At 56.0% G+C, this 12,222-nt stretch overlaps 1 protein-coding gene across 5 annotated transcripts in view; it reads left to right on the forward strand.

Annotated features, from left to right (window-relative positions):
- The window catches only part of Tenm2 (teneurin transmembrane protein 2), a 634,115-nt gene that overhangs the window by 467,070 nt on the left and 154,823 nt on the right, over positions 1 to 12,222 (forward strand). For all 5 annotated transcript variants that reach the window (XM_042670218.1, XM_042670217.1, XM_042670219.1 and 2 more), the window contains one exon: positions 6,672 to 6,906. In XM_042670218.1, the coding sequence (XP_042526152.1) occupies positions 6,672 to 6,906 (235 nt within the window). The remainder of the gene's footprint in view (positions 1 to 6,671; positions 6,907 to 12,222) is intronic.

Genomic DNA, 12,222 nt, shown 5'->3' on the forward strand with positions numbered 1-12,222 from the left:
GCCTCCTTCCCTCCTCCCTGGCTTCCTTCCCTCCTCCCCCCTCCTTCCCAGCCTCCATCCTTCCTCTCCAGCCTCCTCCCTGGCCTCCTTCCCTCCTCCCTGGCCTCCTCCCTGCAAGGCTCTCCTGGTTTGGGATTCAGTCTCCACTAATTGGGAATCTCAGCCTGGGACCCAGCAGCTTTCCAGGTCTTTCCAGCACTTTCCAGACTCGGGTGTATGTGGCAGGCAGACGCTTGGGTGCGGGAGGCTGGGTGTTGTTACCGCATCCGCTGACCCCTCGTCCAGGTAGGCAGGAGGCTCCGGGCTGGGGTGGGAAGCAAAGGAAGTGGAGGCTGGAGTGTTCGTGTCAGCGTGGGGGGGAAGGTCGGGGCACCCGGGAGCAAGGACCCTGCGGACACAGTGTCCCCCGAAAGGGAAGAGGAACAGAGCCACAGGGAGCCCCTGGGGAGCTAGGAAGAGCGGCCGCGGAGGGGGTCAGTGGGGGCCGCGGGGGCCAGGGCACGGACCACCACGGCTGCTGCCAGAAACAGAGCCACGATCCCACGATTCCCCCCCCACACACACCCCAGGGAAGAACAAGCCAGCAGTGAGCTGCAGGAGGCTCCACAGGGAGGAGGAGGATCAGAATCATCCAGGGAAATCGGGCATCCAGGGAGGAGATGTGTGCTCCTCCCTTTCCTGGGTTCGAGGCCCCGGACTCCAGAGTGGCCCCGCGCACTTTAGAGGTCTCCATGTGGAGCGGGACAAAGCGAGGGGTTAGTTGGAGATCAAAGTCTCTCTGACTTGTCTGCCCAGGCTGGCTTTGAACCTCGATCCCCAGATCTCAGCCTCCCGAGTCTACGGGATGACAGGCGTGAGCCACCGGCACCCGGATGCACTTCAGGGTTTAAACGATGATGAGGTCTAAGTGCGGGAGACCGCGGGCATGCGGGCAAAGGGGACTGGAGGCCAGGCGGCCTCCTCCGTGTCTGTCCACTCCCTGACTGCAGGGGCCTGGGTGTTGTGCCAGGACTGAGAGGGTCACGTGACACCCCCCCCCCGCATGTGACCCCCGACCCCTCGTATCCCCTCCCCCCCCCTCCCGTCAGCACCCCGGGATCCAGGACCGGGGCACAAGCCTGAGCCTTGCAAAGAGCTCACGCACGTGCGTTCACGTGCATAATTGAGGACTCGGATTCACCACGCTCTGTTATCTAGAATTAAGCGGAAAAGACAGCTGATAAATACCACACTCCGCTGCCACACACGTGGATCAAAACGTTATCGTTTCACACCACAGGTAATAATTAACGCACCTGTGAGTCTACGCGGCGTAGCCGCCTTCCAATGGGGCACGGGGAAAGACGCCTTGAGGCTGTGCGTGTGCGTGCGTGTCTGTGTGCGCACACGGTGTTGGCACACGCCCGTGTGCACATGTGTATGATCTGTGTGTGTGCATCTGTGTACCCATGTGTGTGTGCGTTGCCTGTCTGTGTGTACGTGCATGTCTGCATGTGTGTCTGTGTGTGGGTTGTGTGTGATGTGTGTGTCTGCGTGTGCACATCTCTGACGGGACAGGGGTGGAGGCTTAAGAGATAAGTGGGTGTGGGGCCGGGGGCTCCCGGGGCCCGCAGAGCCCTGGGCGGGCGGAGTGTGTGGTGACGCGCACGTGGCCACTTTGCAGGCTGGGTGGGGGAACCACCGCGGGGCGTCAGGGGACGGCTGGCTCTGGGTCTCCTCGTGCCAGCCCTCCGCGGCCCGATCCTCCTGCCCTCGGCCTCCTCCCTCCTCCCGTCACGCTGCCGCCGATCCTCCAGGGCATAATGTATTTATCCTAAGTCACCTTTAAGTAGTTGCACAAGGAGCTGCCATTTCCCAAAGCCGATGGTGAACGCAGTGTGTTCTGATCAGTGCCAGCGGAGACTTGAGGGGCCTGGCGTAGCCATCGGGGGCCCTGGGGGGCAGAGCCGTGGGTCTCACACGGGACATGCAGCCCCCACTAACCCTCCGCCCAGGCTCCCGGGATGGTGGCCGGGAAGATGATCACCTCGCCACGGTCGGTGTGGAGAGAGGGGTGTGGGGGAGGGGACACCCAAGTTTGTTTTCTTTCCTAGCTTTGTTCAAGGGCGGGCTTTTGAGATTCGTCCCAAGCCGTGCCTGGCCACACTGCCTTGGGAATATTCTCTCTGCTGGCCTCCTCGACGTACTATCAGGATACAGTTCATCCGTCCGTCCGTCGGTCTGTGTGTTGGTTAGTGCGTTAATTTCAGGATCGTCGGCTCTGCCTGCCCAGTGCTGCAGAACCGCAGGTCAGGAAGACGATGAAGCAGCTCCTCGGCCTCCGTGATGCTGGCATTGCAGTACGGAGAAAGGAATCACTTTTTTTAAAAAATGAAAGCACACATGGACCTCGCAGAGAAAGAAGTCAAAGCAAGAAGGAAGGACAAAACTGCTGGGTGGTCTTCCAAGATGACATTTGACAGGAAGGAGAAAACTACTCAGATCAATTATCTGTATCCAGAGCCCTCCTTCCCTCACCCCTCCTGCGGGCCACAGCAAGTACAAAGGCCCTGAAGCAGAATCCTGTGTGGCTGGCTCTGGAATCAGGCGGAAGCCCGTCGAGAAAGCAGGCACCCGTCTGTGTGTGCGTGGAGAACCAGGCATGAAGCTGAGTCACCAACGTCGGGTGCTGCGCTGGGCCAGATGTAGAATGCTTTTGTGCTAGCAGTTTCTTTGCCAGAAAATTCCCAAATAGTGGGCTTCCTCCCCTGCCTTTGCCCTTCATGTGCCCAGTCAGGGAGCAGCCTTCCCAGACGGGACCTCCCGTTCACCCTGGGTTCCCAGGAGAAGCGGGGTTTGGGAAAGGCTCGGCCTTCCTTGTGCTGATGTTCCTTATTTTTTCTTCTTCTATTTATCGGGGGGTGGACCCATCCTGTGTGGTCACTCGCTGGCACTTGGGGCTGCTGCTGACAGGGAGGTCAAACCTTCTTCCTGCCCCACCCTCCCACCACCATCCAGGCCTGGCCTAGTGGGGTTTGGGCTGACTGGGAAGTGCATACTGCAGGGGCATAGCCGGGGCTCAGCCCGGAGGACAGGCCCCCTGCACCCCCCCACGCCCTCATGAACCCCAGAGTTCCAGAGATCCACTGGAATGCCCAGAGGTCAGAGGTCAGGAATCTGACCCCACGCCACGGAGACATTCCAGAAAGGACCTGCAGAGGCCTCCGGCTCAGCTCTGCCCTCACTGGCTCCCGACAACCCAGTCGGAGGAGCAACATGGCTACAGGCTCCTACAGACGAGGAAACTGGCTCCGAACAAAGGCCCCAGTTCCCCCAGGATGCACGTCCAGCAGGTGGCCATGCAGAGACCAAGGCGGCCACCGCCGGCCCGTGGGCAGCAGCCTCGGGGCCAGGCGGAGCCGTGACCCCATCTCCCCCCCACGTGTACCTGATCCGGCTGATTCCATCGTCCGTGGCCGCCAGGCTCGGCCGTCCTGGCACGGCGGGGTCTCCGGGTCTCTGTCAGGATGGAACTTGTCCGGGGAGGTGGGTGGAAGGCAGAAGTGCCCGTGGGTAATTCATCATCCGAGGCCGGGGAGGTGGACATGCCCAAGGCCCAAGAGCGGGCATGCCAGCTCCGATGATGAGCGATTTACAAGCACCGAGCACGAAGCAAGGCCTCTGCTTCTAGGTTTTTCTCATTATTTTGGGGGGAGAGGTCAGTTGTGGGGCTTGAACTCTGGGCCTGAGCACTGTTCTTCAGCTCTTCAGCTCAAGGCCAATGCTTTACCACTTGAGCCACAGCGCCACTTTCGGTTTTCTGGTGGTTCATTGGAGATAAGAGTCCCACAGACTTTCCTGCCTGGGCTGGCTTTGAACCGCGATCCTCAGATCTCTGCCTCCTGAGTAGCTGGGGTGACAGGCGTGAGCCACCGGGGCCTAGTTCCCCGCTTTGCCTCGGTGAAACACCACTGGTTCTTTCTGTGTGGACTCTCAGCCAATCAGGACCTAAAACACCTCCCAAGCCCCGCCCCTGCGTCCAGCGGGATGGAAGGTCTGGATTCAGGTCTCTCCTGCAGGCTGCTCCCTCACGGGCCGCGAGGCCTGCGTGTCTGGTATCCATGGCTGAGGCGTTGAGTGTCCGGTGGCGTGGTTACTGGGGTCAAATGGCGCTGTCGCGTGATCGTGTATTTACACACTGGGGTGGCTGTGGGTACTGCGTCCATGGAGGAATGTCCAGTGCTTGGAACATCTCCTAGCAAAGGCGTGGTCGATCTAGAGGATCACGGCCCACATGGAACACCAGGAGGAGGTGTCAAGGTTTAAATTGGGGGGGGGGGGCTGGCTGGGTCCCACAGGGAAAGGAAGGGACTCGTGAGGGCTGAGGGAAAGCCAGAAAACAGCCCTGAGCTGTCACCTGGTCAGGGAGAATGGACTGTTAGTGAAAGTTCTAGAAACACCAACTCTGAGGTTTCAGCAGCAGATGGCGGCCTGCCCGCCCGGTCTCTGGACCTAGATGAAGTCTAGCTTTATTTGCCCGCTTAGATCTGCAGAGAATAAGTAAATAAAAACGCAGTGGTGTGCTGGACACAGGGCCGCATGGCCAGCGCCGTCCGTCTGTCCGTCCGTCCGTCCTCGGCCACCTGACCAGGGGGTGACCGCTGTGTCCTGAACTCGGCAGATGAGTGAAGCGTGGGATGAAAGCCTTCGGTGGCAGATTCGCTCCTGCGGGCCTGTGCCCCCCGCTCTGCCTGGTGATCACCCAGCCATCCATCTGTCTGTCCATCCATCCAACCAGCCGGCGATCTGCCTGTGGGATAGCTGGATCTGTGAGCAAAGGGGGCAGGCCTCTCGGGTCGGGGATGCCCTCCATCCTCGGGTTGGGGAGCGGAGGGTGACTGCATGAGCCGAGTGTGTTGTCCGCAGGAGCTCAGGTGATCGGCAGAGGTGAGGGTGGAGGGCAGGGAGGCAGAGCATGAATTTTTTTCCCTTGCTCCTTTGCTTTATTTTTTTGTCTTCTGGGAAGCTCTAAACCTTCTCTTTAGGGGAGAGAGAGGGAGCGGGAAGCTTGAACTCTTCTCCACCTGGCTGGGAAATGTGCCATCCGTTCGACTTGGGCCAAGTCTTCGCTTCCATCCCCAGGGGCACGGCGGGTCGAGGATCCTCACACACGGGGCTCAGCTGGGACCACCCAAGTTCGGGAAGACTTAGCCAGGGGAAGCGGGGGCCCTGGGGGGGGGCAGGCGGGGGCAGAGGAAGGAAAGTCCAGGAAGCTGGGGGCTATGCCAACTCAACCCAATTACTGACACAGATCCTTCACCGAGGCCTCTCTGTACGTGGGGGCAAAATAAAATAAGGTGTGTGGTCTGACCCGGGAGGTGGAAAGTTCTGGAAAGCTAGGGTTTGGGGTGCTGGGGAAGGTGATCCTCTCCCCATACCCCCCCCACACACACACACCCAGCGAGTCTCCTGACATCACCTAACGTGTGGTGCGTGACAATTCTACGTGGATGAGAGTTGAGAGAGGGAGGAAGGCAGAAGTCACCCTCCCCGGGGAGGGGTTGGAGGAGACCCCCCGCCCCGGTCCGGGACTGCTGCATCCCACCCCCCCTCCACTCCTAGCAGATGGACGTGCCATCTCCCACCGGATTTGACTTCTGAGCATTAAAAAATAAAACGGGAATCTCCCTAGACATGTTCAACCCAGAGACACAGACTGGAAGGCACCCGGCTCCTGCAGACGCTCTCTCCCTCCCCGCGTTTGCCGGGCGCCAGGGCCTGTGTACCCAGGATGGTCCCGAGGCGTTGTCTTGTGCCTGGAATGAGTCTGCAGGGCAGGCAGGGGCGGGGCGGGGCGCTAGAACCCAGATCAGGGGATGGAACCCGGCCCCATAAGGAGACACGCCGTGGAAATGGATGCCAAATGGCTGGTGTAAATGATTGAGCCAGCTTCTTGAAGGCAGGATGCGGGGGGGGGGGGGGGGGGGGGGGAGGCAGGGCTGTGGATTTTCAGGGTTGGCAGGGGCCAACATGACAGGGCCCAGCGGTTGGCTGGGGAGCCGGCAGCCCTGGCTGAAGGCTTTGGAAAGAGGGGGGAGAAATTCAACTTTCCCCAAGGACACAAATGCAAGGTCCTGCTTCAGCATCCATCCAAATGAAACAATCCGCTTCCCTCCGTGGCCTACCAGACTGCTCTGGCTTTTGTTCTGTTTCTTTCCCTTCTTCTTAAAACACTTGACAGCAACCGTGGCGAATTCTCGTGGAGAGCCGTCCTGCGTGGTGATCTATTTAAAGACGGGCATGTGTGGGATGGGGAAAGAAAAGACTGATGGATGGGGCATGATTGGCCAAGATGCATTGTACTCATAATCTGATGGATCCCGTCGAAACCCCTTTATACAACTAGAGATAATACCAATAAATACATATATATATATATATATATATATATATATATAAAATAAATGACAGCCAGGTCCCGGTGGCTGGCACCTGTCATCCTAGCTACTCAGGAGGCTGAGATCTGAGAGGACTGAGGTTCAACACCAGCTCTGAGCAGAAAAGGGGGCGTCCAGCCCACGGAGAGGTTCAGCGGCTGCCCACGTAGCGTAGGAAGCCATCTGGCACGTTTGCACATGGAGACTGGAACGGAGGGGCGCTGATGACTGACTCCTCTCTCTCCCTCTCTCTAGGCCCCCCCAACCACCACAGCCAGTCCACCCTGAGGCCGCCCCTGCCGCCCCCCCACAACCACACCCTGGCCCACCACCACTCCTCGGCCAACTCGCTCAACCGGAACTCGCTGACCAACCGCCGGAGCCAGATCCACGCCCCGGCCCCCGCGCCCAACGACCTGGCCACCACGCCTGAGTCCGTGCAGCTGCAGGACAGCTGGGTGCTGAACAGCAACGTGCCTCTGGAGACGCGGTGAGTCCCCAGGGCCCCCACGGCGTCCCGGCGGACGTCCACAACGGGACAGACAGACCGCCTCCGTGTGTGTGTGTGTGTGTGTGTGTGTGTGTGTGTGCCCGAGGGCGGCTTGACCGACCCCAGGACGGCCGCACAACGCTGTCCCTCAGTATGCTCATGCGCGTCCTTGGAGCCTGTGTCCCCCACTAAGAGAATGACCGCCATCAGCAAGGAACTGGTCACAGTCAGAGACGATCGCCGTCAGAAATGACGACTCCTTGGAAGGGAAGTGTTGGGGGGTGGGGAGTAGGGGGGAGAATGCAAGACGCACCCCTGGGTCTTCCTAAGACCCCCACCGCACCGAAGTCCAGTGCGGGGGCTGCGGGGTGAGGAGCTGGTAGAGAGAGGGGGGACGGGACGGGATGGGGGAGGAGGGGGTCGGCAGGCGCTGTCTGGCTCTGCCCATGCTCGGCCTGTGCTTGGCCTGGCTTCTTTCCCTTCCCTTCCCGTCTTCCAAGCCCATGTTGAGGGCCCTCATGACCCAAAAGCACAGCCATGGCCCTGGGGCAGCAGGAGGTGGAGGCCCAGCCGCGGCTTCCAGGACTTGGAGCTCTGGTGCCAGTGCTCCCTGGGAGAGCCGAAGCCACCGTCCAAAGCAAGGGCTTCACGCAGGTGGGACATCGTCTCCTTAAACGCTGGTGACTAGGCGTGAAGGAAGGCAGAAAGGATGGGAGCCGTCCTGGGAGCAGAGGGGCCCTGCGGGCGCCAGGCCGGAGCCGTGTGGAAGGCTGCGGTACTCCAGGTACTCGGGGTACTCGGGGTACTCCGGTACTCAGCTCTTAGCTGCCTAAGAGAATACTCCTCTGCACTAAAGCCAAGTGCTCCCTCCACACCCGCTCCAGCCAGACGCCAGAGCCGTCTATTTTCTGCCCATGAGAGGCTGGTTTTAACCAGACCTCTCTCCAGCCTTCCCCCGTGAAGACTAACGGATGTGTGCGGCCAACAAAACTCTTATCTCTGCAATGGATAGAATAGATCGATTTCAACTCCCGATTAAACTTCTGCATACATCTATATTTATGCACATTATAGAATGCATCTATATATAATGCATTTACATATCATATCCATTATATCTACATGTAATGCTGACATGTAATATCTCCATATTTATATATCATATATCTTACATATGAATTAAAATACATTCAAATAATATGTATTACTCTATTATGTGAATATATACTAATACATTTTTCATTTATATGTACATTAAGTATCTATGTATTATGTATTAATATATAAATATCTGCTAACATATATAGCACATGTTATGTAGATCACATATTAACATCCTGATATTATATATAGCACATATATAGCATATCTTAATTAGCACATGTTACATATTTTATATGTAGTATTACATATAGCATTATATATTAATATAACATATATTACTTTATAGCAAGTATTATACATAGCATATCTTTTATATAGCACATATTACATATATAGTATTATGTATAGCACATATATAATGTATATATAATATATATAGCATATTAGCATACGACCACCAAAACCAAAGAGGTGATTAGGGCCTTTTAAGCAAGAGAGTCAGATAAGCAGAAGAGTTCTCTCGATGGTTGTTTGGTTGTCCGGGCTTCTACCGGGAGGTCCTCTCGCATTTTGGTGGTGATGGAGAACATCTCCTGGGCTGGATCAACCATAGTTAACGATTACCAGGCAGGAGCCGAGGGTCAGGACACATTCTCAGGGTGGTGACTGAGGAGTCAGGGTAGGGAGGAACATAGCTCCCCCCAATCGTGGACAGGCTCCGTGGCCAGAGAATGGAGTGTCCGGATGATTGGCCAGACGTTTTGAATCTAAACTAATAGGTCTAGTGGAGAAATCACGCACTGACACATCACAGAGAATTCCGTGGATCCGAAGCGCTGGGTAACGGGTTATTTTCCCCCTTGCTGGAACTGCCGAGATCTTATCACCCTGACTCCACGTGGCCGTGGGGCTCTGGGCGTGGCCTTCCACTCCTCCGGTTCTATGTGGGCGTGGGACTGGGCTGTGTATTTATGATCCCATTTAAAGCCCTTCTCCCCTCTGCGGTTGTACCTTGCCATTCCCGCGTCACATTCTGGGAAACTGAGGCTCAGGAGATTAAGGTACACACCGATCAACCAACAGAAAGTGGCCGAGCTGGGGGTTGAACTCGGATCTGCCGGACCCTAAATCCCGCGTGTGTCTGTGATGACCGAGGAGGCAGGCGCTGGTCCTGGCGATGAATTTGCCTCCGCACCGGGTCGGTGCTCTGAGGGGCTGGCGGGAACTGGAGGTGGAGACCTGGGGTCCAGGCTGCTGACAGCCACCTCTGGCTTTCGGGAGAGGCCTGATGCCCCGCCCACTGTGAAACGTGGTGAGGGAGGTCGTGGGCAGGGCTTTGCAGGGTAGATAGGAGATGGCCACTCCACCCCAGGCACCATGGCTGACAGCATGGGCGTCCCGGCTGGGACCCGAGCCTGTGGGGCCTGGCCGATGATGTCCAGGAAGCTGAGGTGAGAGTTGGAAATCCTCCTCCTCCTCCTCTTCCTCCTCCTCCTCCTCCTCCTGCTCCTCCTCTTCCTCCTCCTCCTCCTCCTCCTCCTCCTCCTCCTCTTCCTTCTCCTCTTCCTCCTCTTCCTCCTCCTCTTCCTCCTCTTTCTCCTCCTCCTCTTCTTCCTCTGTCTCCTTCCTCTTCCTCTTCTCCTTTTCCTCCTCCTTCCTCTTTCTCTCTCTCCTCCTCCTTTCTTTTCTCTTCCTCCTCCTCCTCCTCCTCCTCCTCTTTCTCTTCCTTCTCCTTTTTCTCTTCCTTCTCCTCTTCACCTTCCTCTCTCCCCCTCTACCTCTTCCTCCTGTTTTTAAGTACAGTTTAAAGTTAAAAATCATTCTTGGTGAAACAAATGCATTGAAGCACCTTTTAAATCAATAGGCGGCTTGATTTCTCCATAGTGCAATACACGATGCCTCCCCTACATTCTCACTGGACACAGCGTGGACGCAGGGAGAGCTTCAGGTCCGCCTCTCGAGCCTGCCTTGGTTCCGGCCTCACCTGGCCTTCCTGACACTGGACTCCGGTCTGGCCACCGGCAGATTGCATGTCGCACTGCACTTTAATTGTGTGGTTTCCTTAGTCTTCCTGGAAAACTGGCAGCTTATCAATCTCACTAGCTACTCAATGGGCCAGCTCAGCCTACTTCAATCTTTCTTTTTTTCTTTCTTTCCTTCCCTCCTGCCTACCTTTCTTCCTTCCTTCCTTCCTCCCCTCCCTCCCTCCTTCCTTCCTTCCCTCCCTCCTTCCTTCCTTCCCTCCTTCCTTCCTTTGTTCCTTCCTTCCTCCCCTCTCTCCCTCCTTCCTTCCTTCCCTCCTTCCTTCTTTTTTTCCTTCCTTTCTTCTTTCCTTCTTTTCCCATTTGTGCTTTGGTTTCCTGGCAGGTGGCAACAAGAGGGTTGGTGGTTGGACGGAGAGAATGAGGACAGGGAAGGGTAAGAAAGAGGCAATTCAAGAAGGGGCCCTCTCCCCTCCCCCTCCCCTCCTCCCCTCACCCACTTCACTTTCTGACAATTGGCAGGAATGCAGAAGCAGGTCTAAATTCCACCCCCCCCCCTTGGCGATTTATGGCTTGTGGTGTTAAACACACTCCGGCCCATTAATAAGAAAATAAATAAAGTGTTGCGGCACGTGTGCAAATTACAAGGTGCATTAAGAGAGCAACAAGCCTTACATCTTATTCAGGATGGCTCCGGCCGGTCTGGGTGTGATTTACATGTGTGGAAGCCTTCTGGAAGGTGGGGGGGCGGGGGGGTGGAGAGAGCTGGAAAGAAGCTGTCCTCTTCAAATGCATCCGCTGATTCAAAATGCAAAACCTATTAAGCCGATTAAAACAAAGCCTCTGCATGCACGCATGCTGGGACTTGAACTTGGAACTTGCAGGGCAGCTCTACCCAGGCTCCAGAAGAGACATTTTTCAGAACTCCATTCATCAGTAGCCAAGGCCTTGGGGCCCTCAATCGCCGACAGCGCCACCTCGTGGCCATGCCTTGAAAGGATGCGTGTGTACCCTCGTCTATGTAGGTGAAGAAGACTGGGGAAAGTTCCAGTTCTTTTACCCACTCAGCTAATACCAGCCAACCGCCACTCCCTGGGACCTTTTCCTGAAGTCTTCCCCAGGGGACGAGAGGCAGGTGGGACATTTTCTCTGCCCCAGGTAGAAGTGGAGCCCAAGCTTAGAAAGCAAAGGAGAAAAAGAAGCTCTTTTCTGATTTTTACCTTAGAATTCCCTTGATGGAATCCCATGGAACCCAGCAAGGGTCACCTGACCACAACTGGCCCAATCAGGGAGCCGCTTGGAGAACAGAACCCATTGGTTGGCTAGTCCTTGGCCACATACCTACACAGGACCTGATGATGGAGAGCCTGGTGGCCCGTAATCCACACATAACCCTGTTAATAGAAGGCAAAAGCCCAGCTCCCTTCTCTTGGGGCCTGATTAGAATGGTTCTGTCCCCGGGCAGCCATGGCCCTGGTCAGGGAGGGAGGAGGGGGATTCAGGACGGTGGGTTCTCTCTGGACACAGGAGGGAGGTCAGCCCTGACCCGGTAGGAAGGAGAGAGAATCCAGTCCACGTGCCAACTCCCGCCCGCCCCCTTCTGATTGGTGGTGCGCTGCGGTTCACTTCTCAAACCTTTCACAGTTCTACCTTTGAGTTCACTCTGCTCACTGAATGCGTCTTAACTTTCATTAGTCTCCTGATGTCTCTCTGAAGCCATCATCTTCCTTCCTACAAAAGTGCTTGGATCCCACATTTTCTAATTAAAACACGCTCATTTATTGTCTCACTAACCAGTGCTCTTTACGAGGGCTCATAATGAGAAAGTTAACTCTGAACATCCACAGCAGTTCTGTCTCCTCGAAGTGGCTGGGAAAGCAGTTTTACCTGGTAAAGTTGAATTACTTGCAAGAAGTTGGGCTTTTGCTTTTAAAAAAAAAAAAAAAAAAGATAATAGAATAAAACCTGAATCTTAGAGGGAATGTTCTGCAGGGGACACTCCGTTCCAGCAGGGATCACAATCTGGGCCAAACCAAAATAGGTCAAGGTGTCATGAAGTGACAAGTCGCTTCTTAAAATTCAACCCGGCGTGTAACCAGTGAACAGCCGTGCTCTTTGACATTTGCACCCCGTGAATTATTTGGGTGGCCCTCAGAGTAGACAGGCTTGGGGGAGTCACAGGGGAAGATGGTGCATGCACATTTCACCCACAAGAACTTCAGCAGAGGAG

Source organism: Dipodomys spectabilis, unplaced genomic scaffold (assembly GCF_019054845.1).
Source record: "Dipodomys spectabilis isolate Male_0828 unplaced genomic scaffold, ASM1905484v1 ptg000528l, whole genome shotgun sequence".
Lineage (NCBI taxonomy): Eukaryota > Metazoa > Chordata > Mammalia > Rodentia > Heteromyidae > Dipodomys > Dipodomys spectabilis.